Source organism: Arvicanthis niloticus, chromosome 22 (assembly GCF_011762505.2).
Source record: "Arvicanthis niloticus isolate mArvNil1 chromosome 22, mArvNil1.pat.X, whole genome shotgun sequence".
Taxonomy (NCBI): Eukaryota; Metazoa; Chordata; class Mammalia; order Rodentia; family Muridae; genus Arvicanthis; species Arvicanthis niloticus.
The window spans coordinates 23,741,071-23,764,512 of record NC_133429.1 but is presented as its reverse complement, the minus strand read 5'-3'; the positions used below and the strand labels follow the sequence as shown (position 1 = coordinate 23,764,512).

At 35.3% G+C, this 23,442-nt stretch overlaps 1 protein-coding gene across 4 annotated transcripts in view; it reads right to left on the bottom strand.

Moving 5' to 3' along the window:
* The window catches only part of Cep290 (centrosomal protein 290), a 77,503-nt gene that overhangs the window by 22,359 nt on the left and 31,702 nt on the right, over positions 1-23,442 (bottom strand). For all 4 annotated transcript variants that reach the window (XM_076920090.1, XM_076920092.1, XM_076920089.1 and 1 more), the window contains 14 exons: positions 21,886-21,997; positions 20,171-20,376; positions 18,606-18,757; positions 11,297-11,408; positions 10,337-10,792; positions 9,100-9,264; positions 7,937-8,044; positions 7,571-7,705; positions 6,719-6,985; positions 6,008-6,115; positions 5,165-5,364; positions 3,692-3,905; positions 2,488-2,625; positions 79-300 (listed from right to left, as the gene is read on the bottom strand). In XM_076920090.1, coding sequence (XP_076776205.1) covers positions 79-300; positions 2,488-2,625; positions 3,692-3,905; positions 5,165-5,364; positions 6,008-6,115; positions 6,719-6,985; positions 7,571-7,705; positions 7,937-8,044; positions 9,100-9,264; positions 10,337-10,792; positions 11,297-11,408; positions 18,606-18,757; positions 20,171-20,376; positions 21,886-21,997 — 2,595 coding nt within the window. The remainder of the gene's footprint in view (positions 1-78; positions 301-2,487; positions 2,626-3,691; positions 3,906-5,164; positions 5,365-6,007; positions 6,116-6,718; positions 6,986-7,570; positions 7,706-7,936; positions 8,045-9,099; positions 9,265-10,336; positions 10,793-11,296; positions 11,409-18,605; positions 18,758-20,170; positions 20,377-21,885; positions 21,998-23,442) is intronic.

The window sequence follows — 23,442 nt, the reverse complement described above, 5'->3', positions numbered from 1 at the left end:
AAATATTATGGAATGAGTGAGGATCATGACTTATATGTTACAGATCAAACACATCATCTGACTTAAATACAAAATTACCTGCAGCCCACTGGACAGTCTTTTAATCTGTCTTCTCAGTTCATCGTTTTCTTGATCAATTCCATCTTTCTCTCTCAGGATTTTATTATAAGCTTTTTGCTTTTTTTGCAGTTCATTATTTAAATCATTTAAGTCATCAGCTAGTGAATTTTCTTTGTTTTTACTTGTTTTAAGAGCTTCTTTCAATTTTAAAAGATTTTCATTTAAATCTTCAATTTGTGACTAATAAAATACAAATGTATTATAAATTTCCTCAAGTATTAATAATAAAGCAACAGAAAACTGAAGTTATATTAATTTGCATTAGAAACACTATTCCATTATAAAATTTTAAGTATATCATACAAGGGAAAACTACAAACTGCAATATTTTCTCCCTTCATGTGAAATGAAGAAAGTTCATTGAGAGAACTACAACCACAAGAAAAGACAAAGAAAACAAAAAATATTTCACTACAGGTCAATTAGTAAAAGAGAACATCATGAACAGCAATGTTTTAAAGATTATGAAACACAAGATTAGTATAACATTAAATCTTTGACTTCAAGTATGTCCTTTGTGAAGATAAAGACATGGAAGGCTTGCTTGAGACAGCAGACCCTTGTAGAGGAACTTTAATCCAGCAACATGATTGCTCTGGGTAGGGATCACACCCAACGATATGATCTGGCTGGAATACAGACAGGCCCTTAGTATACCTTTAATTCCTAACAATGAAGGTAATGTTAGTTTGTAGAAGGAAGCAGCTGTGTTTGAAAGTGAAATTTAATTGAGGGGCAGACAAAGTGACAAATCAGAGAAAGATTTGACAGAATGGGATATGCCCAACTCACAGGAGAACAACAGCAGCAGAAAGGCTACTTACGAGCAGGCATGGGTGGGGGGGGGAGGTGTATGTGATGTTTGATGCATGGTGTTTAGATGGCAGTTTTACTGGATCAGTTTTACAGAGACAGATTACAGAGAGAACAAGCTAGACACAGGTAAAGACAGAACAGGCCATTGAATCAGAAGGAGCCAGAAGATTAGAATTTATTGTCAAAGTTAGTATAAGGCCAGACAGAGCAATTCAGTCAGAAGCCAAGAGAAGGCAGATTGAATCAGTCATCTTGGAAGAACAGATTGTATGGAGGCTAGAAGCTTCTAGTCTTAGGTCAACGGATAGCTAGAACAGAAAAGAAAATGCTCTGGGCTTGGCCAAGGTGTGTATTCACACAGCTTGTGTATGACTCTCACTTCATCACTTCATCTCAGGAAATAAAAGCAACATATATAATCCTGCATGTAAACATCAGGAATTCTTAGCTGTCTGAACAAAAACAATGGTATAAACATGTGATGACAAAGGCAGAAACATGTTATTATTTGTCTTGTTATGGCTTATTATTAAATAAATTATTAAGGTTAATGATATTATTAATGATATTATTATTGTGTTTAAAAGAAAAATATAATATCTCAGAGAAACTTATGAAAGAAGGATTTGAAAATATATAAATTTCAGATGAAAAGATATTAAAATTACATTAGGAAAGGACTATTCCCTTTTATACATTTATTTAGCTAGCAGATTTTATTATTATTAACTATGACAATATGACTGAAAAGTACAATTAATTTTTTAAAAAATTAATGAAAATCTACTTTCCAAACTATTTATGAGAGTAAAAAGAATAAAAAAAAAATCAAAAGTAAATAAAAATAAAAAAATAAAAAATAAAAAAAGAAGTGATTAGATTTTTCATTTTACCACAATATACTATATGAAATTTACTATAAAGAAATTTGTGGGGAAAAATAGAGAAATTGCAAATTATTATGAAATACACATTTAGTGAAAAAATTTTAATCATTAAGCTTAATGGTCAGATAAGAAAATTACAAAGTATGTTGATAAAAATAATTTAGTGGAAGAAGAGGCTTCAGAGCCAGACAGCTCTACAGATAAAATGCCTTACAAACAGTAAAAAAGTGTGCTGTGTTGATGGGGAATGCCAGTTACAGAAGAAGCTGTATACATTTGGTACAAAGTGTATCTGTAAGATCTATCTGACTTCTCGATTTTGCTGTGAACCTGAAATTATTCCAATAAAACAGCCTTAATAGAATTCTGAGGGCTGGAGGCTTAGCTCATCAGTGAAGTGGTCTATGTTGGACCTGAATCCCAGCAATGCTTAAAATGTACTAAAAATGCTTTAAATATTTTTAAGTAAAATGTTTCTTAAATGAGTCCTTTTAGTAAGCACAACTCATAGTGGCCTACCTCAAAATGATAGTCCATACATGAATAACATAAAGATAAATAATGTTTAAAACTATGTATGTACCTGTCTAATGAGTCACCAGTGCAATACAAACTCTCTGAGTGATTGGGTATTTGGCCATATTAATGCATATCTGATGCTCACCCTTAGCTCTTTAGTATGTCGTTCAACAACTTGTTGAACATTGAGATTTGCCTCTTTTTGAGAAGTTACAGCAATTATACGTTCTTCAGCTGCTGCTGTCATTTCTGCCCGAAGTTCCAACAGGGCTCGACTAAGTGCCTAAAATTACAATATAAAAAAAAAAAAAATTGTGGGAAATTAATACTGAGTATGAGTAAAAAAGAATACAAAGTAGGCAGTATGGCTTTCTATTGCTTTCCTATTAGATGCAATAACCTAAGAGGCTTTACATCTGGCACTGTCACCCTAACCTACGCTATCAACACAAAGGCAACACATCACAGCAAGCCTGAGGACGGCTTTCACCTAGTGAGTTCTAGGCCAGCCTGGTTACAGAGAAAGATGATTATTGCAGGGGATGTGCTCAATTAAACATAATTCACAAACTCCTGAACTTTTTCAAATAAATCCCCTTATAATTTTACTCAGTTCTTCACAAACTGAGAGTTCAAAAACCTGGCAATTATTTTTCAGAATCAAGCACTAATTCGGTCAAGCAATTCCTATTAGAAAAGAAAGCATGCTTTGTTTGATAATTTCCAAGTTTATCTATTAGCAAGAAGTACTTCATTTAGCAAAAAAAGAAAAAAAAAAAAAAGCAACTCCACTCAGTAGAGACCTCCACGTGAAAATTAATTGAATATGGGCAGAGGAGTAATGTTATAAGACATTGTTTACAATACTTGTCCATAAAACTCATGAATGAAGGTGGGGAAAGTGTAGCATCTTCTAAACCATTTACTAAGTCTGAGATAAATAAAAAACAAAGCAAAACTACGATATCCTATTAAATCTATTGACCAACTTCTCACACAAAGCCACTGTGGCCACATTCTGCCATTTCTCTTCCTTCTTATACGTATCACCCCTAATCCTCTAACACGTTTAAAACTGTCTCAGCAACATGAGAACCAACGGGAAGTGAGAAAACAACAAGGCTAAGATTTCTTTTCCTTCTTTCAGATATTTACAGACCACCATACATAAATAAATTGCACCATATCTGCATTTTAAAATAGCACTAGTGCAGTGCCGAGTCATGTAAAAGAACTTCTATGCAACAACATTAGAAATAGAATCCTTTTTTTTTTTCAATGGTTCTTAGTGCCCTTTTCAGATCTCCAGATCGCTAGGCCTCTTTCTTTGGTGGCTATCCGGCACTTACCTTTTGCTGCTTCTCTTTCAAGGCTAGCTGGCTCTTTAGTCTGTCTACTAGATTCCTCATCGTGGTTGTTGGAGCTCTGGAGTTTGCTTCTTTCTGAGCCTGGAGTTCAGACTGTAAACTCTGTGAGTCCTTCCGTGCTTGGGCCAGAGCATGCCTTAAGTCCTCTATCTCTGCTTTCACCTTCTTTACCTCGTTGGCATGAGTCTCTTGGAGCCTGAGATAAACAAGCAAATGTATTTACCAGACTGGGTATTGCAAGGAATACCTTGATTTAGAAAACAAAGCAAAAGAAAACAAAACAAAATAACTTTATGAAGGAATAAAGCCACAGCCACAGAGTTTTATGTGGTAAGAGACTAGACATGCAAGCTATTTCAGAATATTATTATTTCCTGCATGTAGGAATTAGATCCAAAAGCCTAAGTAATCTTCAGTGGTCCACACCTATGATCTCAGCATTGAGGCAGCTAAGGCAGAAGATTACAGTGAACCCAATGGCAGCTTACACTGCCTAGTGAGTTATATCTAGGACAGCCTGGGTTAGGGTGAGATGAGTCTCAAAAAAGAAATGAAAACAAATTATAAAAAACATAATTTTGTAATCTAGTATATGACATCAGATTAGTATACAAAAAATATAAACTCTCCTGTATATTCAACAGGCTGAGAAAAACAAGACAAAAGCAGTACCATATATGGTTTTCAAAAGTAAAGAATCTCAAATGGCAGCAACTTACATATTCATAAATATGTGGTAACTTTTTGAGAGGTATCTTGGGTCCAAGAGTAAACAGTCAAAGTTCTAATGGGCCATCAGAAAGGGAATAGAACCATAAGTGGGCCAACATTCTCACTTTCATCATATATAAACTGAAGCCCAGATAGTCTATGATTAGAAACTGAACCATTTCATACCAATTATATGTTTAAAAGACTATTTTTAAAAAAGTTCAATAATGCTTATAATCTTTAATATACATAACGCTGTGAACACTCTCTCACTAGAGTTCCTTAAAAGTGAATATTTTAACAAACATTTATTGAGCCTGGTTTTTATTGCATACTCTCAGGTATTTAAACAAAAGCTATTTATACGGGAATTAACACTTTTCAAGTACCTTCTGTAGTACGGGGACTCACTGAACCACTCTGAAGCAGCCCAAGTAAACACTGCCATTTTCATTTACAAAGGATGAAGTGGACAGCAGAAGGAATTAAAAACAAGATTCTAGAGAAGAAAATAAATTGGCTTGTAAGGAAGAGTGACTAGTTTCAAACTGTGATTTGCTTTTCCCTACATCCACTCTGTCACGCTTTGGAGTCTTCCTAGGGCCTTCCTTCTACTCTAAAGCAACGGGTCCCGGGTGCTCGGGAGGACAAAATGGGACGATTCACATCAAGGTTTTAGAAGATACAAGCTTCACCACAGCATAATTTCCATTTGATTATTTTAAAAAGATTTCTAAACATTACCGTAATTTGGTATTTTCAAACTCTCTGACTTTTAACTCAGTGATTTCTTTTTGTTTTTCCAAATCTTTTGAAACTTTCTTTAGTTTGCTCAAAAGTGAGGACAGAGAGTCATCTTGTTCTGCCACTGTCTGTTCCATCTCAGCCAGACGAATGAAATGCTTGTTTGTAGGTACTGGAGCAGGAGACTGCTTGATTAAATCCTATGAGATATGAATATATTAGTAATGGGAAAGTAAATTTGAGACTATGACTCATCCTATAATTTTCTTTATGAATCAATAAAGTCTGAAACTTAAGAGAAAGAGATGGACTAGGGAAGACATGGTATACACTATTTCTAGCCAGTGTCTAAGTGCAGAGGAGGGTTATGGCCATAAACTAATGAGATGAGACCTGAGGAGCCTAATGCTGTGGGTTAAGAGAAGGGCCATTTGTCACATATAGGAACATAATGATCAAAAGGAGGCAGTAGGGGTTAATTCGAAAGATGGCAATGCATTTACAAGTGGACTCATACCATAGCAGGCTTGAGTCCGCAGTGAAGGAAGACAAATATGACTCTGAGCAGTGACAATTACTGACGGATTTGGGTGTAAGAAAAATGATCATGTTTGCATGATCAGAGGTGGCTTTCTGAAGATTATTTTGGCAAGAAGGAGGTGAGGTGTGTTCTATTGTGAGACATAAAGAGGAGATGTTTTTAAATTGTGTGATATCAACTCTCAATGAAGAAAGAAGAAAGAGGTAAGGCGTGTTCTACTGTGAGATATAAAGAGGAGACATTTTTAAATTGTATAAGAACAAATCTCAATAAAGAAGAGAACAAAGTTCTCAGAATCTTACCTGAGCTGTCTGTTTGAATTTATTGAGTGAATTATCAGCCTGTTGTTCTAATTTGTGATGGAGAACATGAAGGTCTTCCTCATGTTTCTTAACAATTTCTCTTTGCTCCTATTTCATAGACAGTTGAAGTTGTACTATAAATTATGACTGAAATAGATTCACATTCTAAAAGATCTTAGTTGATCTTTAAATTTCTAAAGTCTTAAAACAGAAGAGATAATCTCTGCATGCATATGTATGTTACCATTATACATTTCTGCAGGAATGTGCTCATGTTGGCTATGCAAGCCTTTCATTACAACTTATTCTAAACATTAGAGTTAACAATAAGTACCCATAACTTATTTTGAGAACTATTTTTAAACACTAAATATCTCTCATATTGTTCTAGAAAAGTAGTAAATCTCCATTGGTTACTCCTGTGGTAGTATCATTTACCTTACTGTTTCAAGTTTTATTCATATGTTCACCTGACATTTCCTAAATCATCCAGCTTTACCATAAGAGATGTTCCTGTTTACCTCAGTCTACAAGAGGAAGACATACAAACACAAACTGCCAGTTTGAGTGACAGATCTGTAATCCAATCATATAAAAGCAACAATTCCTATATAGAATCATGTGAGAGCAAAAATGACCTACCACTTTAAGAGAAAATAACTTCTGGACTTGACTAAAAAACACAGGAAGTAAAGCAGCATGACAAAATACCTCTCTGGCTTTCTCCAGAAGGTGCTGGTATTTCTTCAATACTTCTTCCTTGTGATTTAACCTTGCCTGCATGTTAGCAATGGTTTGATGGGCAATTTTCATTGTGTGATGAGATTTTGGCTCCAGCTCTTTTCTGTCTAGTTCAGCTATAAGTTTTTCTCGATCAGCTGTGGCAGGCAATCGAAGCCTTAGTTCATTGATTACTTTGTCTCTTGATAGAATATTTTGCTCTGCCAACCGTAAAGCAGATTCTCTTTCTTTTAGTTTCTAGAGTAAAGTCACAATAAATTATTTCAGCACTGTTTATCCTTTAAAATGTTTCATATAAATTTTACTTAAGACTACTAAAATGGACACTACAATTTAAGTAATATTCAGTTTATACTATTTTATGAATAATTTAATGAGCTGATTTGACCAATTATTAATGAAATTCAGTTCCTAGATTAAATAATTTCATTTGCTTCAACTTTATTTACTCACAAAGAAAATGAGCAAATAAACTATTTAAAAGATATATAACATATAATGCAAAATAAATGATAAAAATAAGTAACAATAAAAATCAGCAATTAACAAAAGGCAATATACTATTTATAAAGCTTCAATTAAATGACTTTTATTACCTACTTATTATGCCTCAAAGTAGAATGTAGTAAACAAATGAATTGTAAATTTAAATTAACTATGTGGACTATTATCAGCTACTAGAAATAGTATATAAGGATAGAAAAAAATGAGAGGAATTAGCAAAAATCTACCACTTTAATTAATTGCCATTAATAAATATTTAGGTATTTCCAAAAGCATTCCTAGTAATATACTAATTAAAATGCAAATTATTCCAAATACCTCTTCTAGTGACTTGCAAGTTGCTTGTGTTTTAAGAATTACTTGAATATTCTCCTTAATTTTTCTTAGAGCAATTTCAAGTTGGTTTGGAAGGGGCAAGCTGGGGTCTGGCATTGATCCTGTAGGGTCTTCAAACTATTGAGAAATAATATGCTTTAAAAATAGTAGTGTAGTACTGAGAAAACAATATTCAATCGTTTAACTGTATGAAAATAGTAGACTAAATTTCACTTATCTTTAAACAAAGAAGTAATTCACATAAAGCACGCATCCTAAAGTTCAAAATACACTGAATTCAGACACTAATTTGTTAGCTAACGCTTTAGGCCATGCTTCAAAGCAGCAACCACAGTTAGTTCTTGATACCTTTTGTGCTGCACTGAGGATTTCATTTTGCTGACGATCAAAAATGTCTAACTGGCGCTCCAGCTCAACTTCTCTTTGATCCCAAGCCATTTGTCTTTCTTCATGAAACTAAAAAACGACACTTATTTTTGTTAGGTACATCCAGTGACAATGAGCATAGAGCAGGCATATAAACATTTTCTTATTTTACCCTTCACCTTTGCTGTCATAACTATCACTCTTATTTTATGGGAAAAAGAACTAAACTCAAAGGTCAAGCAACTTGCCTAAAAACCCAGAGGCAGCAGCTCCACAGTCAGAATTTCAGGCTAGTCATGTACCCATTCATCCATCCATTCCAACCACATACATGTCACACACTTCTTAAGCAGTATTTGGGGCAGGGCAAGCATAGCAATACACAAAACTTAGTTCCTGTCTACAAGGAAACTATATCCCAGGTAGAAAGAAACAGGAAATAACAAATACATAGCATTTCAGAGGATGGCAAACACTACTTCAAAAATGAAAGCAAATGCTCCCTATACAGGAAATCTTGGTGGAACAATTTACTATTCAATACCAAGGAGCCTTTGTAGTCACCGATAAGATCTTCACTGTAAGTGAAGGAAGATCTTAAGGCAGTGAAAGTATAAACATAAAAGTATCTAGGATACAGAGAGAGAGAGAGAAAAGAGAGAGAGAGAGAGAGAGGGGGAGAGGGAGGGAGAGAGAGAGAGAGAGAGAGAGAGAGAGAGAGAGGTAAATCTAACCACAGGGAATAGAGTGTCTGTGTTGGTTTATGAGCATCATACTGTAAGCATCATCTGTCATCAATGTATGAGCATCATCTGTCATGTAAACATCTTTTATCACCCCATGCTGTGCTCTAAATCAACAGTGACAGCCAGGAGGAACTGGACTGAGGAAATAATGACATAACTAACATCAAAATAAAAACTAACTTACCAAGTAAGTTAGCTGACACACTTTTTTTTTTTTTAAGGTTAAGAGCTTAGTTATAACTAAGTAAATCTGCATGTTTGGAGTTAAAAGAGCAAGAACCAGGTTATTTGGTGACTCATTATAAGGGGAACTATACTTAACCATCTAATCCCAACAATACATAGAATACAAGCATCTGACACTGAAAGTTTTAGAACAGAAATAATAGAAAATGAAACCTTGTTCTGCTGAACAATTTCTTCCTCTAGACTGTTGATTGTACGCTCATATTCAGAGATGATATTATTCAAATATTTGATTTCTTCTTTACCCTTGACTAGTTCTCTATTTAGCTTAAGTTCTTGAAGGCGAAGTTCTTCTATTTTCACATGCCAGTTGATTACCTAAATTATATATAAACATAAATGCTACATTACTGATCATGATTTTAATCGAAATTAATGGCAAAGCTATTTAGAATTTCCAGATTATCCTAAAGTATGTACAATATTAGGACAAAACATTCTTCAATTTATTTCCAAATGAATAATCAGCTATTAGTAACATTTGCTTTCAATTTCTCACTCACTGTCACTTGTTTATTAAGTGCTGGCTGCAGTCACGTTATTGACACATTGGTACAACTTTACAAACAGAAATCCTAAGCCTTATCTATAATGATGGAATTACTGGTCACTTTCTTATGCTCTAGTGAACAACATCATACCCATGGCCACATGAGTGGTGCTGGATAAGCTCAATGGGTCACAGAATGACAAAGAAACGTATGAAACATGGGTCAGGATTTGATGGGAGGAGGTGGCACTGGGTGAGGGAACAGGAGGAGAAAATAGAGAGGTGAGAGTGACCACAATCCATACACACACATACATATATATACACTTAATATATAAATATAATATATATAATATGTATATATATATGAAACTGTCAAAGAATCCATTTTCAGAAATCTATCCAAGAATTTTTTTTTAAAGGAAATTGTATTTCTAGAACAGGGAATAGGATTTAACTGCAAGACAATTATTTACCATTTAATTCTTTCCAATAGTAAAGACTAATCTTTAAAAAATAAAATGGAGCTCTATGAAGACTATAAGTATACACAAGAAATATCTACAAGTAAAAACACAGAAAAACAAGTAATTCTAACAGAAAATATTTGTGCAAAGTAGCAATCAACTGATGACAATATTAAATCATTTAAAAATTATGATACCTAATATTTACTTAATATATATTTAGACGTTTCTAGAATGTTTAAAATTCTGTGTTATTACACACAAAGAGTAATTTTCCTAAAGACCCTTGCTTATACATGTCTAAAGTTCCAGTTTATAAAATCTAAGCTAACCAATTAGTATTTTTGACGCACAGTAAACATTTATACAGCTACACATTGAGAGTAGTATTACTATACAACATGGGAATACTACATTTCAGATCAAGTTTTACCTTCTGGGCACCCCTGGCATCCTTTAAAGTACTTATCAATTCTTCTAAGCCTTTTAACTTTAATTCCATCTCCAGGGTTTTGTTTTCCATATTTCTGTGTTCTTGTTGAGAAGTCTTCATTTCTTGCATTATCTTAAGTTTGTCATTTTGCAACTGAATCATCGTTTTGGAGAACTTTTCCTGCTGAGCCAAGGGTAAGGCGCCACTGAACTGTCTTCGTAGAGACTGAATGGTTTGGCGCAGGTGGTTTGCTCTGTTCCTACCTTCTAAACGAGCATAGTAGAGAGCCTGCTCTTTTTCATCCAGTTTCTGTTCTAAGCGCAAATTGTAGGCTTCCATCTTCTGGAGTTTGGACGTAACTGACTGTAACTTACCAAGGGCAGTGGCCTCACTAATTTGAAGAGAGACAACATGTTGGTGCAATTTGGCAATTAGTGCCTTTTCATCAGATTGTGCCTAACAGTAAAAAATACATATTTAGAGTAAATTTCAGGTTTTTGTCAACACATATGTCATGGGTTCAAAGTCACAGTTCAGTAAATAAAATTTTAAAACACTGACACATGAGATTTTAAAAAAAATAACAAACAAATAAAGTACACTTACATTTCTAATTTTGCCTTGTAATTCACAGATAACATTAACAGCAGAGTTCTGATATATACAATGAACACCTTTTAATCCTCTAAAAATTACAGAACATGGGATAGATAAAAACCTACAAATACATACAAAATAGTCAGTAAAGATTCACTAATTACTCCTCCTTAGTGTGTTGACTGACCAGCAGCCAGGAAACGCAACCATAGGTATTCAAATGAAAATCTTCTCTACAGTTCCAACCAGCAGAAACAGCTTTTCCTGCTGCTTCAATGACTGAAGAGCACTACCTTCATACAGCAATGTCTAAGGTGAGCTTAGGAAACAACAGACTATCAGCGGAGCTAACACTATATGCACCTGGAAGTCCAGCAGCTGCATTCTGAGGGATTCCACTTCCTTTTCCCTGGACTGTTGTTGCGAATTCAAAAAATCAACTTGTCTTTTGGCAATATCAGAAATCTCTCTCAGTCTAGAAAATGATAACATATTTAAGTAACAATTCAGTAAATACCAAAAGCTCCAATTTTGAGATACCTGTTTAGAAAAGCAATTTAGTTTTTGTGTCTCTTCATTGTATCAAACTTAACAAAGAGTTCAAAGGTCTCTTGAACTATTTCATGAAACCTAATTTTATATGTGATCAACAACATCTACTCAGGAAAGTCTTTAACCTGTGGTATAACATAATAAATACATTTTGAAAGAAAGTGACATAAGTCATTATCCCAATTTCACTTAACAGATGGCATTTTATAAATGCAGGCTGTCAGAGAACACTTCCACACATTTTTCCTAAGATACTTTTTATTTTATTTAGAAAATAGTAGGTCAATTGCCTAGCTCTGGCCTTACTCCTTGGTCCAGAGGAGCCCTCTGGGAACCCAAAAGCATCCTGCTTCCCTGTGGAAACCTTCTAGGACTCCAAAACTACCCACCTTGGAACCCTGCTCGACCATCCATCCTGGTTGGATCTACCCACTAGCCCAGGTGGTCTGCCTGGGCCAGCCTGCAGACGTGTGGCCCACACAATTCCCTGAGCACTACTGTCTAGCTCTGGACTTGTTCCTTGGTCTGGAGGAGTCTGGTGGAACCCCAAGAGTGTCCTGCTTCCCCATGGAAACCTTTGCAGGTCCCCAAACTAACTAGCTTTGAATCCTGAACACCCACCCACCCCAGCTGGGTATGACTAGGACATCAAATAGGGTACTCTGACCTCCACTGTCTGGCCCACAGCTAACCCCTACCTTCCTGAGAAGTCCTGCTGCCATCAAGATCACCCATACAACACCAGGGAAAAGCAGATGTGTAAAGGACAGGGTACAAACACGATCAATAAGACCCAGGGCAATATGGGACCATGGAAACACCTTGCTACAACAAACCCTGTATATCCTAATGAAACCGAAGCACAAGAATAGTCTTAACTCCAGTCTTACAAAGATCATAGAGGCCTTTAAAGAGCGCATGAATAAATCCCTTAAGGATATATAGGAAAATGCATTCAAACAGATAGAGGCATTAAAAGAGAAAATAAAATCAAACAGGTGAAGGATATGTATAACACTGTCTAAGACCTGAAAAGGGAAATAGAAGCAATAAAGAAAATACAAACTGAGGCAATCCTGGAGAGGGAAAACCCAGGGGAGAGAACAGGAACCACAGATGCAAGCATCACCAACATAATACAGGAGATGGAAGAGAGAATCTCAGGTGTAAATGATACAATAGACGAAATCAATACATCTGTCAAAGAAAATGTAAAATCTAAACAACTTATGATATAAAACATTTAAGAAACCTGGGACACTACAAAAAGACTAAACCTAAGAATAATAGGAATAGAAAAAGATTCTCAGCTCAAAGGCCCAGAAAATATCAACAAAATCATAGAAGAAAAAATCCCTAACCTAAAGAAAGAGATGCTGATAAAGGTACAAGAAGCTCACAGACTGGACCAGAAATGAAAATCCTCCTGTCACATAATAATAAAAACACTAAATGCACAGAAGAAAGAAAGAATATTAAAAGCAGCAAGGGAAAAGGCAAAGTAACACATAAAAGCAGATCTATCAGAATTACACCTGATTTCTCACCTGAGACTGTAAAAGCTAGAAGGGCCTTGCAGATCCCAAGAGACCACAGATGTCAGCCCAGACTATAATACCCAGCAAAACTTTCAATCACCATATATTGACAAAACAAGATATTCTATGAAAAAACAAAACAAAACAAAAACCAAATTCCAACAATACCTTTCTGTTAACCCAGCCTTATAGAGGTTACTATAAGGAAAACTACAACCCAATGAGGCTAACTATACTCAAGAAAACACAAGGAATAAATCATTTCTCACAATTAAAATCAATAAAAGAGAAATACACACTCAACAACCATCAACATCAAAATAATAGAAAGTAACAATAATTGGTCATTAGAATCTCTCAATATCAGTGGTCTCAATATCCCAGTAAAATGACATAGGCTAACAGAATGGATTGTAAACAGAATCCATCATTCTGCTGTATACAAGAAATACATCTCAGCATCAAGGATAGTCATTATCTCAGTATAAGGGATGGAAAAAGGTTTCCCAAGCAAAAGGACACAAAGAAACAAGCTGGAGTAGCCACTCTCTAACCAATAAAATAGACTTCAAACAGAAAGTAATCAAAAGATACAGGAAAAGACACTTCATACTGATCAAAGAAAAAAATTCACCAAAAGGACATCTCAGTTCTGAACTTGTATGCCCCAGATGCAAGGGTACCCACATTCGTAAAAGAAACATTACTGAAGCTTAAATCAGAAACAAAACCCCACACATTAACAGTGGGAGACCTCAACACCCCACTCTCACCAATAGACAGGTCATCAAGACAGAAACTAAAGAGACAAATAATGGAAATAACAGAGGTTATGATTCAAATGAACCTAACAGATATCTATAGAACATTTCACCCAAACACACACACACACAAAATACCTTACTCTCAGCACATTACAGAACTTTCTCCAAAATTGATCATATAATCTATTACAAAGCAAGCCTCAACAGATACAAGAAGATTGAAATAACCCCATTCATATTACCAGATCACCATGGATTAAAGGTGGACTTCAACAACAACAGAAACAACAAAAGTGCTCCTATTCATAGAAACTGAACAACTCTCTCTACTCAATGATCACTGAGTCAGGGAAGAAATTAAAGACTTTCTAGAATTCAATAAAAATGAGGGCACAACATATCCAAACTCATGCAATACTATGAAAGCAGATAAGAACGTTCATAGCACTAAAATAATTGGAGCATAATCATATTAGCGAATTAAAAGTACACTTGCAATAGAAGCAAACACATCCAAGAGTAGTAGACAGCAGGAAATAATCCAAATCAGGGCTGAAATCAGTCAGTTAGAAACAAAGAGAATAATGCAAATAATCAATGAAACCAGAAGTTATTTGAGAAAATCAAGATAGACAAACCCTTAGCCAAACTAACTAAAAGGCAGAGAGACAGTATCCAAATTAACAAAATCATAAATAAAGAGGGAGATATAACAATGGACACCTAGGAAATTCAAAGAGTCTTTAGGTCTTACTTCAAAAGCCTATATTCCACAAAATTGAAAAAATCTAAATGAAATGGATGTTTTTCTAGAGAGTTACCAATTATCAAAGCAAAATCAAGATCAGGTAAACTATCTGAATAGTCCTATAACACCTAAGGAAATAGAAGCTGTTATTAATAGTTTGCCAACCCAAAAAAGCCCTGGGCCAGACTTTTAGTGCAGAATTCTACCAGAGTTTCATATAGAAGTGCTAATGCCAATACTCCTCAAACTATTTTATAAAATAAAAACAAGAGAAAGACTGTCAAACCCATTCTATGAAGCCATAGTCATCCTGGTACTTAAACCACACAAAGAATCAACATAGAAAATTTCTGAACAATTTCTCTTCCAAACATTGATGCAAAACATACAGTAAAATACCAGCAAACTGAATCTAAGAACACATCTAAGACATTGTTCATCATGATCAAGTAGGCTTCATCCCAGGGATGCAGTGGTGGTTCAATATACAAAAATTTATCAAGGTAATCCACCAAATTAAAAAAAAAAAAATGGAAAGAAAAACCACATGGTCATCTCACTAGATGCCAAAGAAGCATTTGACAAAATACAACACCCCTTCAAGCTAAAAGTCTTGGAAATAGCAAGGATACAAGGTGCATAACTAAACACAATAAAGGCAAAATACAGCAGGCCAATAGCCAACATTAAATTAAATGGAGAGTAACAAACACATTTCCACTAAAATCAAGGACAAGACAAGGCTGTCTACTTTTTCCCCAAATCTCTTCAATATAGTACTTGAAGATCTGGCTAGAGCAATAAGACAACTAAAGGAATCAAGGGGATACAAACTGGAATGGAAAAAGTCAAAGTATTGCTATTTGCAGATGATATGATAATATAGGTAAGTGTCCCCATAAAACCTACTAGAAAATTCATACAGCTGATAAACACCTTCAGCAAAGTGGCTGAATACAAAATTAACCTCAAAGAAATCAGTAGCCATCTTCTACTGTGATTAAACAAGCTGAGAAAAAAAGTTAGAGAAACAACACAGTTTAGAATAGTCACAGATAAAATAAAATAAAAAAAAAAAAAAAAAAAAAAAAAAAAAAAAAAAAAAAAAAAAACCCTAACCAAGCAAGTGAAAAGACCTGTATGACAAGAACTTCAAGTCCCAGAAAAAAGAAATTGAGGAAGATATCAGAAGATGGAATGATCTTTCTTGGTCATGAATCATTAGAATAATCATAGTGAAATTGGCCAACCTACCAAAAGCAATCTACAGATTCAATGCAATGCCCATCAAAATTCCAACACACAATTCTTCACAGACATGGAAAGAACAATTCTCAACTTCATATGGAAAAACAAAAGACACAGGACAGCCAAACGATTCTGAACCGTAAAAGAACTTCTGGTGGTTTCACCATCACTGAATAAAGCTGTAGCACAGAGCAATAGTGATAAAAAAACTACATGATATTGTTGTAGAAACAGACAGGTGTATCAATGGAATAAAATCAAAGACCTAGACATAAACCTACAGACATTTAAATTTTTCACAAAGAAGCCAAAACCATACAATGAAAAAGGGAGAGCATCTTCAACAAATGGTGGTGGTGTAACTGGATATTTATACGCAGAAGAATAAAAATAGATCCATATTCATCACCCTGCATAAAACTCAAGTCCAAATGGATCAAAGACCTCAACATAAAATCAGACACACTTAACCTAATAGAACAGAAAGAGGAGAATAGACTTGAATGTGTTGGTACAGGAGATAACTTCCTGAACAGAACACCAATGTCTCAGGCACTAAGGTCAATTAATTAATAAATAGGACCTGAAAAGCTTATGTAAGTCAAAGGACACCATCATCAGGACAAAAGGGCAGCCTGCAAACTGTGGAAAAGTTCTTCACTAACCCTAATTCTAACAGAGGGCTATTATCTAAAATATATAAAGAACTTAAGAAGTTATCCTCCAACAACCCAAATAACCCAATTAAAAAGTGGGTATAAATAACAAAATTCTCAACAGAGAAATCTCAAATGGCTGAAAGCACATAAAGCAATGTTCAAAGTCCTAAGTCATCAGAGAAATGCAAATCGAAATGACTCTTGAGATTCCACCTTATACCAATCAGAATGGTGAAGATCAAAAATTCAAAGGACAGCACATGATGGAGAGGTTGTGGAACAAGGAAACACACCTCCATTTCTGGTAGGAGTGCAAATTGTACAGCTACTCTGGAAATCAATTTGGTGGTTTCTCAGAAGACTGCGAATAGTTCTAGCTCAAGACCCAAATATACTACTCCTGGGCATATACTCCAAAGGTGCCCTACTATACCACATGGACACTTGCTCATCTATGTTTATAGCAGCTTTATTCATAATAGCCAGAAACTGGAAAAAACCTAGATGTCTATCAACTGAAGAATGGATTCAGAAAATGTGGTATATTTATACAATGGAATAATACTTAGCCATTAAAATCAAGGATATCATGAATTTCACAGGCAAATGGATGGAACTAGAAAATATCATCTTGAGTGAGGTAACCCAGAGCCAAAAGGACATGTATGGAATGTACTCACTTATAAATAAATACTAGCCATGAAGTACAGGATAACCATGCTATAATCAACAGACCCAAAAAAGCCTAATAACAAGGAGAGCACAAATGAGGATGTTTGAATCTTTCTCAGAAAGGAAAACAAAATAGATATCAGAGATGGATGGAAGGAGTGATCTAGGTAGAAGAGGGAATGGTAGGGGAGTGGAGAGGTAGATCATATAGGTAGGGAGAGCAGGGGAGATAGAAGGGAGATCAGCCTGGGGGTGGGAGGGGCAATCTCTCAAAAGTGCTAAAGACCTGGGATGAGAAGAGGAGCAGAGGGTCTAAAAGAGTGACTGACTCTATGAGATTCCTGGCAATGGCAGATATGGATCCTGAAGTGGCCATTTCCTATAGCCAGGCAGGACTCCCAGTGGAATGATAAGAACACCAACTCATCCATAAAGCCTTAGACTGAAAATGTGTCCTACCTACAAGATGTACAGGGGCAAAGATGGAGCAGAGACTGAGGGAATGACCAACCAATATCTAGCCCAACTTGAGACCCATCCTATGGGCAAGAACTAATCCCTGACACTAGTAATGATACTCTTATGATTCCAGACAGAAACCTAGCATAACTGTCCTCTGAGAGGCTCCACCCAATAGCCAATGAAAACAGATGCAGAGACTAACCCCCAAACATTAGATGGATCTCAATGAAACCCCCCAACATTAGATGGATCTCAATGAATCTTATGGAAAAGTTGAGAAAAAGATTGAGAGATCCAAAGAGGACAATGACTCCACAGGAAAACCAGCAGAGTCAACTAACCTGAACCCTTGGGGGCTTCCCAAGATTGAATCAACAACCAAAGAATGAGCAGGGGCTGGACCTAAAAGCTCCTTATGATCACCGACGAAGGCAGTACCTGACCAGAAAAGTGAGTGGACAGTAACTACCTGGCTCATACATTTAATGTTCTAAAGTAACTGGGCAGATTTTCTACTGCCAAATGAAAAACAATTCGCCTGTTAGTAAGCAAGAGTTCATGAGTTAATATGTCTGATGTCTTACACAATGCCTACCATATAGCTAGCTCCTAAGAAAATGAAATAAAATTTAAATATGAATTAATTATATGTTGACATCAACCTTATAAAAAGGTAAAATTCCTTTCTTTTGAAAGTGAATGAACTAACTACTAAGTGACTCTGCCATCTCTACTTCCTCCAAAATAGGCAATATGAGTAAGACATGGACCCTACACAATTTTCTGTTTCAACTTTAGTGTCTTCTACATTCGCATCCCTATACTCGGTGGGGGGGGGGGGGAAGGAACAAACTGTATGATGTCACTTCCTCTTCAATGATATGTCATCTGGTTAAAAAACAACTAGGATATTAATCCTCTTCTTTAAAAAAAAAAGAGTATAAATACTGCTCTACATATTTGTAATGGTGAACTTAAAGACAAATCAAATAGACCCATCAAATGGTGAAACTGTTTTCGTGCACTTACTTGGACACTTCAACTTTGAGCTCCACTTCACTCTTCTCTAATTCTAGAATCCGCTGTCGATCGGCATCGCTTACTGCCTTGGTCACACTATTAGCTAATTCATCTCTCAACATCTGCTCCACCTTTTGTGCATCCAGGTTGATTCTGGTAAGCTATGGGAAAAGCAACAACAAAATATTCCCCAGGACTGTATCATTTTATTTTTTCTATTTTACCTTATGCTGGGAACAGAACCCAGAGCCTACACTAATGTCTGGATACATAACATCTGGTCTCTTGAGTATTAAAGTCCTCTTTAGTTTCCCCTAGTCCAAAAACAGGTATAAAGTGGTAAGAACAAACTAAAGACGACACTAGCTACAAGATTTTGGAGCTACAATGCTCAACTTTGGTTTCGCTTAAATGTGGTTGTTTTGTGCTGATGTTTTTCTCTCTTACCATAAGAAATGGGTTAACTTGTTTTTAGTTTTCTATTTTGCAAAAGCCTGTGGTTAAAAACCTTAAAATTTATATTGTATTTTATCTTGTGATTTTAATATAAGATCTTAGGAGCAAAAAACGAAAAAGGAAAGGTTACAGTTTGATGTGATATGTTCATGTTCTCAACTTTGACAAGGGGAGTATACCATGTTCAGCCCCAGCTGTCAATCTGACACACCATGAAAGAGAGAACTTCAGCTGAGGATTTGACTCCATGGGATTGGACTATGGGCTAGTCTGTGGGGATAATTTTGCTTCCTACAGTGATGGGTTGTGATTGGGATATGTAGGCCAAATAAACTCTTTCCTCTAAAAAAAAAAAAAAAAAAGAATCGAGAACAAAAAAAGATAATCTAATTCTATCATAAATTATTTATGTTAGGCAATCACTACTTAAGAACTTTTGAATATATGCAAAGTACTTACAAATAAATCCAAGTGATTTATAAAATTATGTACATTTTTAGTTATTTATTTAATTATTTTTTTTCTCATTGTGGCTTTGATTTAGTCAAATAGGCTGTCTCTATTTGCTCTTGAATTTAACAAATTTAAGCCAGCAGAGAAGAAACCTACCACAACATAGTTTTTGTTGCATAAACTATTAAAATTTTTCTTAACATTAAATGGCTTAAAGAAAACAAATGATATATATGCTTTGAAATCTATCAATCATAGGTTGTTGAGTATCTGCAGACTGATTAATTCAGACCACACTAAGTATCTTTAGTAACCTGCTATTAAAGTTTTTGAACACAGAGATTTTTAACTATATTTCTGGAGTATAAAAGAGAATTTTTTTAAACAAAGAGATGAGATTGGAAGATAACTTGCTTTGTAAAGAAACAACATTCTTCTACTCATTAAAAACAATACCATGACATTAGCAAGAAAGAATTTGTTTACAGAATCAAGTGCTTTGATGTAGAGCAATTGAGATTTTAAAAGAATAGTCTATATATCCATTATATAAAAGGCAAATGCTGTATGCATATGCTAGCTTAGAGACACAAAGTTCTTAGCAGTAATCTAGTGTCTACTATTGACTCTTAATGTCTATTTACATGATAAAAATCATATCAAACCTCAGTGAACTTGGTTTCCAATTCAATATTACGTTCTTCCATGTGCTTTAATGAAGTTCTTAAATGCTCATACATTTTCTGACAGTGTTCAGCCCTCTGCCTTTCATTTAATTCCTTCATCTCCAACACAGTGATTTTTTTTGAAATAGAAACAATGTCACTATTTGTCATTGATTTCTTTGCCTTATCCATGTTTGATTCATTTCCTATGTGCAAGAATACAACACACAAAAGACAATTCAGAAGAGGTGTAAAAAATAGCACAGTTCTATGAACTATTTGAATTAAGACATATCCATATTCTATTTATTTATCCCTACCTCTCTGATGGTTATCTATGTATTCTTTCTAGAATAAACATCTCCATTTATCAAATGACAATAAAATCTGTAATATTACTGAAATACTCAAGGGAAGGCCAGTGTAGAGCTGTCAGAATATAGGAGGATTTTAACAAGCAGTAAATGAACACTTGTTATGGAAGTAATATTAATTGCACTGGGACAATACAGGACAGGAATGTGACTTTAGACATACAGGTATAATATGTTTAAAGTTACCAAACACCAAAATCAACAGTAAAATCTTAAGTGATATGATTAAGAAACCCTACAAGATAATCTCAAATCATGAGCATTATTTTGGGCATTATAAGCATGCAGTATCAAATACTATCATATTATAATTTTATTTTCAATAATACGGCAAGTCAAGTATAGATGAAGATTTCTGTAGCATTCTAAATAATAGTAAAAGTAAACAACTAATGCTTTAATCATAATCACTCAAACAACATGATACTGCATAAATTTCTATAAGAAAAAGGATTAAAATATGGAAATACTTGGAATTTCTACTAAATTGGTATAGTATATAATATGTAATGTTTATTACTTAAAATACATAAAAATAAAATCATATAAAAGAGAATTATGATGATATACTGCTGCAAATATAAGCAATATAAATCCCAAATTTTTGATATTTCAAGGTAAAACATATCATCAGATAGTATTCAACACATAAACTTTTAAACTTTGCACTCAGAAAAACATGTATTTCAAAATTATCATTGGTGTTTACTGTTATAATAATTAAAATAGGTCCCCATGTGGGTCCTGTAACAATTGGAAGTGGGTCCTTCTCTGACTCAGTTGCCTGTTATTGGAGCCCTTCCCTGAGCTGGACTGTCCTGTCTGGCCTCAGTGGGAGAGGATGCTGTAACTTGATGTCCCAGGGCAAGGTGGATGCTAGTCCTGCTGTAACTTGATGTCCCAGGGCAAGGTGGTACCCAAGTGGGGGTTTCCCCTTCCCTGAGGAGAAGGGAAGGAGGCAATGAAAGAGGGATTTGTGAGGGTGGGACTGGAAGAAGAGGAGGGAGGCTGTAATTGGGATAGAAAGTGAATAAATAAATTAATGAAAAATAGAAATAGAGACAGCTAGTGTTGAATCATAAATTTATAACATATGATTTTAACAGGAAAAAAATCTCACATGAGAACTATAAAGCAAATACCCAGTATTATAGTCATCATCTGTGTACTAAACTAATGTATGGGATACAGTTCATCTTTTAAATCAAACTACATCCATGTATTCTGCTACAAAAAATAATTTTTCAGTAAAAAAAGAAAAACAAACAAACAAAAAAACCCAAAACCAAAATGCACCGTTAGATATTTATCACTTGGTATTAGCAGAGTAATAAGACTCACCTAATTTCGTTTCTTGTTCCCAGGCTTGTTCAATGGTGTGGAGTTTTTCCTTTGTAATCTCCAGCTCTTTGCTGATACCCTCCATCTGGTCTTTTAGAGACGCGTTTTCACACTGAGTGGAAGACAGACATTGTAGATGAGCTTCACTTCAGTGAGGGTGAGAGTCGCAGAAATGACACTGCTTTGCTTTGACTTTATGCAGTATCCTTAGAATTCACAATCCACGCTTTACTTTAAAAATCTAAATAAACCTTATTATAAAAAGATGCAAATAAAAAGATCTGAGGCCCCCCCATACATATACAGCAGAGGACTGCCAGGTCTGGGTTAGTCAGAGAAGATGCACCTAATCCTCAAGAGACTGGAGGCCCCAGGAAGTTTAGAGGTCTGGTGGGGTGGGGGTGGGGTGGGGACATCCTCATGGAGACTGGGGGCCAGGGTGGAGGTATGGGATGTGGACTGGGAGGGGAATACAATTTGGAGTTTAAAATAAATAATTTTAAAAATCACAAACTAAAATCTAGAAATTTTTACAAATTATAATTTCTCACACATCAGAGAGAGAGAGAGGGAGGGAGGAAAAGGGAGAGAGAAAGAGACAGAGACAGAGACAGAGAGAGAGAGAGAGAGAGAGAGAGAGAGAGAGAGAGAGAGAGAGAGAGAATGAGAATAATCAAACTCTTGTATATAATAATCCAGGCTCTAGATTACCAAGCATTCATTTTCACCAGGGAAGGTACCTACCCATCTTAACTAATAAGGCCTAGTGAGGGTTTTCACAACTCTCACAAACTAGTGCTTCCTTGCCTCATTCACATGCACTTACGTGCATATCCCTAGCACACCATCTGAGGCAGGTGCTAGATGTTAACAATAAAAAGAAATAAGCTGAACCCCCATATTTCAGACTTCCCCATTTATGCTCGCTCTCTTTCCTTCCCTCCGCACCTCTCTCTATCTGTGTGTATGTGTGTATGTGTGTGTGTATATGTGTGTGTGTGTGTGTGTGCGCGTGCGTGAGAAGGCAAGCATGAACCTTTTTTGTGTGTGTTTTCTGTCTCATTAATTTTTCACTGTTTTGCTTGTCTGCTGGTTTTCTTCTTCCTTTTTGGAGGTGGGTTGTTATTTTCCCTATTTTTTTGTTTGTCTGTTTTGTTTTTCTTTTTAAAGAAAGCAAAAGAACATGAAGTTGAGTAGATAGAAAAGTAAGATCTGACTGAACTTGGGGAGGTAAAAATATGATAAAAAGACATGATTTTTTTTTTAGTAAAAATGAATACCATACTACTCTATTCCCTTTTTACTGTCACCTCACATGGTCCTGCCTATATCCTATCTCCTCCCTGTACCCTCAGGCTTTAGTTCTTATGATGGATGTCATAGCCACTGCTCTCTGTACGACCTCTAACTTCCCCCTTTTTCAATAGTGTCTTACTACTTAAAGAATAAAGAGATAAAACAAATCCTCCTGTGCATTCTATCACAATTTATGTTTCTCTTCATCAGTTTCCCTCCTGCCTTCCTTATTACCTGTCCAGTCTTTGTCTTTTCTGCTAC